The 5,385-nt window shown below is 53.1% G+C and overlaps 1 protein-coding gene across 2 annotated transcripts in view; it reads left to right on the top strand.

The window, feature by feature from the left end:
* Positions 1-3,341: 3,341 nt before the first annotated feature.
* Positions 3,342-5,385, top strand: part of PCBD2 (pterin-4 alpha-carbinolamine dehydratase 2) — a 51,203-nt gene continuing 49,159 nt past the window's right edge. For both annotated transcript variants that reach the window (XM_003266398.4, XM_030828921.1), the window contains exon 1: positions 3,342-3,674. In XM_003266398.4, the coding sequence (XP_003266446.1) occupies positions 3,591-3,674 (84 nt within the window). In that variant the 5' untranslated portion in view covers positions 3,342-3,590. The remainder of the gene's footprint in view (positions 3,675-5,385) is intronic.

The following is a 5,385-nucleotide window of genomic DNA, read 5'->3' as shown; positions in this document are numbered from 1 at the left end:
CTCTGGTGAGTCCACCTCTTATATTTATTACTGTGTGAGTGCCAAGTACTGTTTTAGATGCTTTACATATACTATTTTGTTTAATATCCTCATTTTAAAGAATAAACTGGCTTGGCGCAGTAGCTCACACATGTAATCCCAGGACTTTGGGAAGCTGAGGCAGGTGGATTGCTTGAGTCTCAGGAGTTCGAGACCAGGCTGGTTAACATGGCGAAACCCCGTCTTTACTAAAAGCACAAAAAATTAGCTGGGCGTGGTGGTGCGTCCCGGTAGTCCCAGCTACTCAGGGCGCTGAGGTGGGAGAATCACCTGAGCCCAGGAGGTTGAGGTTGCAGTGAGCTGTAATCATGCCACTGTGCTCCAACTTAGGCAATGAGTGAGACCCTGTCTCAAAGCAAAAGAAAAAACCTGAGGCTCTCAATAACTTGCTTTCGTTCATGCAGCTTCCAGTGGCTGGACCAGGCTTTAAATTTACTCCAAAACCTTTATGTAGGATGGCACCCTGCCCTGCCTTTGCACCATGGCCCAGCTACATGGGGTTCCCCTGGAGGGAAATGTGGAGCAGAGCCATTCCCTGGAGAGGAGGTTCAAGTATAGAGAGAATCAGCCTCAAAACACTGGTGCTACGAGGTGCGGGGGCTCACGGCTGGAATCCTAGCACTTTGGGAGGCTGTGGTGGGAGGACTGCTTCAGTGAGTCATGATGGTGTCACTGCACTGCAGCCGGGGTGACAGAGCGAGATCATGTCTCAAACCCCCAAAATCAGAAACACAAAACAAAAACACCAGTAGTGTTGAGGGAAGAGGAAGGAAGTGATCAAAGACCAGCTAAACAGCCCAAGCTAAGCATGGTTCCACTACAGAGGATGTGGCCGGTAAATCTTTGCTAAGGGACTTAAATCCTATTAATTGGGGAGCTACATGTGTGGGCAGACAATTCACAGCCCCTGTGATGTGATCCACTGATATCATCATTTCCCTGGGCCCTAGCATCTGCCGTTTGCTGCTTTTTTGACTAGATATGAATGATTAAATTTATTTTATTTTTTTGAGATGGAGTTTCACTCTTGTCGCCCAGGCTGGAGTGCAAGTGCAGTGGCCCGATCTTGCAACCTCTGCCTCCCAGGTTCAAGAGATTCTCCTGCCTCAGTTTCCTCAGTAGCTGGGACTACAGGCATGCGCCACCCTGCGCGACTAATTTTTGTACTTTTTTGTAGTGACAGGGTTTCACCATGTTGCCCAGCCTAGTTTCAAACTTCTGGGCCCAAGTGATCTGTCCGCCTCAGCCTTCCAAAGTGCTGGGATTACAGGCGTGAGTCACTTTGCCTGGCCAGTAACTGTATCCGAGATGCCAGTTTCATACAGTGGTATTAAGGAAGGAAAATGATGAAAGTAAATTTACTGAAAATAATGAAGGTTCACTTGTTAACTCACATCCACTGGTTCATTTTTCAGTTCTTACTTTAATCAGCAAATCTGAGTAGTAGTTTTCATGATCATAAACACTCAATGTCAATGTTGGAAATATAACTTTTAATTCTTTAGGACCAGCAACATTTGATCAGGGCCCCCAGAGTGATTCCTCCCGAGTTTTGGTTTTGAAATGGTTACATTTTTTTTTTTTTTTTGACTGTCTTGCTCTGTTGCCAGGCTGGACTGCAGTGGTGCAATCTCAGCTCACTGCAACCTCCACCTCCCAGGTTCAAGCGATTCTCCTGCTTCAATTTCCTCAGTAGCTGGGATTACAGGCACGCACCACCATGCCCGGCTAATTTTTGTATTTTTAGTAGAGATGGGGTTTCACCATTTTGGCCAGGCTGGTCTCGAACTCCTGGCCTCAACTGATCCACCCGCCTCACCCTCCCAAAGTGCTGGGATTACAGGTATGAGCCACTGCACCCGGTGAAATGGTTACATTTTGTTAAGTGGGCAAATGGGAAGAACAGAAGCCTGTGAATTTTGGGCTACTTTGAGGCAAAATGGTTTATTTTTTCTAGGTCCATATGGATGAACTGCTAACAACTGCTAAGTTGAAGTTAAATGGACTCTTGTTCTTAAAAAATATATATATTTTGCCATATCCTCTGCAAAACTGCTTATTAATTTGCATAAACTTTTTTTTTTTTTTGAGCGGGGTGAGGGACAGGGCATTTTGCTGTCGATGGAATGCAGTGGCGTGATTTCGGCTCACTGCAGCCTCCTGGGCTCAAGCCATCCTCCCATCTCAGCCTCCCGGGTAGCTGGAACTAGTGGCACATGCCACCACTGTGGCTAATTTTTGTATTTTTAATAGAGATGGGGTTTTACCATGTCGCCCAGGCAGATCTCGAACCTGGCCTCAAGTGATCCTCCTGCCTTGTCCTCCCAAAGTGCTGTGATTACAGGTGCGGGCCACCATGCCTGGCCTGCTTAAACTAGTCAGTTAAGAACAAACAAACAAAAAGAGGCCGGGCGCGGTGGCTCAAGCCTGTAATCCCAGCATTTTGGGAGGCCGAGGCGGGCGGATCACGAGGTCAGGAGATTGAGGCCATCCTGGCTAATACTGTGAAACCCCATCTCTACTAAAAATACAAAAACAAAATTAGCCGGGCGTGGTGGCGGGTGCCTGTGGTCCCAGCTACTCGGGAGGCTAAGGCAGGAGAATGGCGTGAACCCGGGAGGCGGAGCTTGCAGTGAGCTGAGATCACGCCACTGCACTCCAGCCTGGGCGACAGAGCGAGACTCCGTAGTATGTCAATTACATCTCAAAAAAAAAAAAAAAAAGAATAAAAGAATACCTCCCCAAAAATGATATAAGAAAAGATTCACCTAAATCTGTTCACAGCTGTCTGCAGAGCTCCCACTGTGTGCTGAGCCTGGGGGTAAGCAGGGCACGGACACGTTTGGGAGGGGATTACAGGCCGGGTTTCCACACTTTTTGGTCCAGGCAAACCCAGACGAGCCAGCTGGCTCAAGAACTTGGCTGCCGCGCGATGACTGAACAGAGCCTACGTTCGAACCCACGGCTGCAAGACTTAGGAGCCCCCGATGGGAACTGCCGTGGTTCACTGCCCCAGCGAGTACTGAATGAACGACAGTGGAGGGGTGGTCCCCGAGCACCCGCCGCTCAACTGCCCCGCCTGGCCTGCGACATCCTCCCGCCCGCATGGACTGCGCGCAGCGCCGCCCAGCGGGGAGCCCGGCTCGGTGCTAGGGCCCGCGAAGCGGAGGAGGCCGGCGCCCGAGGCGGGGCAAAGTTCCTCCTAGCGCAGCGAGGACCGGAGAGCAAGGCCAGCGCGCGCCGGGCGGCCTGCGTCCCGGGCACAGACGCGACGGGCCCGCACGGGGCGGTTGCTGGGCCTACGGCTGTGGGGCGCGCAGAGTCCACCTGGCGGCCAAGGGCGCTGGCGACCGCTGAAGCTCCTGGGGGTCTTCGGGGTCCGGGCTGCGCCTGTGCCCGCGGGAAGGCTGGGCGCTGTGCACACACAGACCCCGCTCCGGGCCAGCCCCGCAGGGAGACAACCGGGGCGGCGGTTGCTGGGCGGGGCCGGGTCGGGGGCGGCTGTTGGAGGCCGGCAGGCAGCGCGCGGGGCAGCCCTCGGCAGACGGCCAATGGCGGCGGTGATCGGGGCGCGGGGGGCGACGCGGCGCTTGTTGGCTGCGCTGCGAGGCCAGAGCCTAGGGCTCGCGGCCATGGTGAGTGTACAGCGGCCGCGTGGGCGGGGGTCAGGGGTCTGGGGTCTGGGGGCGGTGCGAGGCCCGGCGGCGTCGGCTGAGGGGCTAGCGGGAGTGGGGCGGCCCCGGCGTGGGCCGGGCTGTGGAGCTCGGGCGTCGGGTCACCGCGTCCCGGGACTGAGCACCTGTCCGGCGCGCCGCTCAGAGACCCGGGTGGCCGCAGCCTCCGCCACTTGCCCTTGACTTTACACCTCCGCCGAAGCCTACGAACTTGCCAACCGGAAACAAATGGGAACGAATTTTGTTCAGCAACTACAAAAGGCAGGTGTGAAAAGTAGTTGCAGAACAATTCGGTGCCCGCCGCCGCTCGCTGTGCTGAGGACGAACGGCGCTGCGGGCCCGGCTCCCTATGGCGGCTCCCTGCTCGCGCTTCACTCCAGCGGGAACTTCCCCATAGAGGTTTTGGAGGAGTTATTAATAAATTGTTTTTTTTTGGTGACATATTGGCTTTTCTTTCCTTTTTCAAGGGGCCGTCAGTTTTCCTGCTGTAGAAATTAATATTTTGGAGTAAATGGAGGGAAAGTTTTAACATGCAGCACCACCTAGTGGAAAAGTGGTGCGTTTAACTCACCATCTCATTTTAAGTTGCATTTTAAGCGCCCATTTCAGTTTGAAATGTTTTGTTTTGTTTTTTCGAGACGGAGTCTCGCTGTATCGCCGAGCCCAGAGTGCAGTGGCGCGATCTCGGCTCACTGCAACCTCCGTCTCCTGGGTTCACGCGATTCTCCCGCCTCACCCTCCTGAGTAGCTGCGATTACGGGCGCGTGCCATTTCGCCTAGGTAATTTTTTATATTTTTAGTAGAGAGGGGTTTTCGCCATGTTGGCCAGGCTGGTCTCTCACTCCTGACCCCAGGTGATCCACCTGCCTCGGCCTCCCAAAGTGCTGGGATTACAGGCGCGAGCCACTGCACCTGGCCTGAAATTCTTTAACAGAAGAAATTTTTTTTTTTTTTTTTGAGACGGAGTCTCGCTCTGTCACCCAGGCTGGAGTGCAGTGGCGCGATCTCTGCTCACTGCAAGCTCCGCCTCCCGGGTTCACGCCATTCTCCTGCCTCAGCCTCCCGAGTAGCTGGGACAACAGGCGCCCGCCGCCACGCCAGGCTAATTTTTTTGTATTTTTAGTAGAGACGGGGTTTCACCATGTTAGCCGGGATGGTCTGAATCTCCTGACCTCGTGATCCACCCTCCTTGGCTTCCCAAAGTGCTGTAATAGAAGAAATTTAAAATAGCTCGAAGACGGAGGAAGATAAGCACTCCGCTGCTTCTTGGCCACGTAAGGGGAGAACACAAGTTGAGTGCCTACTGTCACCTAGGCGTGTCTTGAGGCGTACTCTGCCCCAGGTGCTAGTGATCCAGTAAGATTAGGGTGTTCTGGGAAGGAATGAATCAACAGACATGATTTGAGCGCTGCCACGTGCCATGCTCAATGCTAGGTACCCTCACATTCAAGATCTGTAAACCTTTCAAAAAATCTTGGCAGGTAGATATTATAATATCCCCACTACAGACAGAAGGATCCGGGAATTCAGAAAAGCGAAGTTTAGTATCCCACAGCTAAAAGTAACAAAGTTAGGCCTTAGATGTAGTTTACTCTCTTCAAATCCTAGCCTACCCCCCACCCCTTGAAAAAATTAAGCCCACCACCAAGGGTTCTGCTGTGAATGTGCCCTC

This window comes from Nomascus leucogenys, chromosome 2 (genome assembly GCF_006542625.1).
Source record: "Nomascus leucogenys isolate Asia chromosome 2, Asia_NLE_v1, whole genome shotgun sequence".
NCBI lineage: Eukaryota > Metazoa > Chordata > Mammalia > Primates > Hylobatidae > Nomascus > Nomascus leucogenys.
Note: the sequence above shows the minus strand (reverse complement) of the source record. Positions and strands in the feature narration are given on the sequence as shown.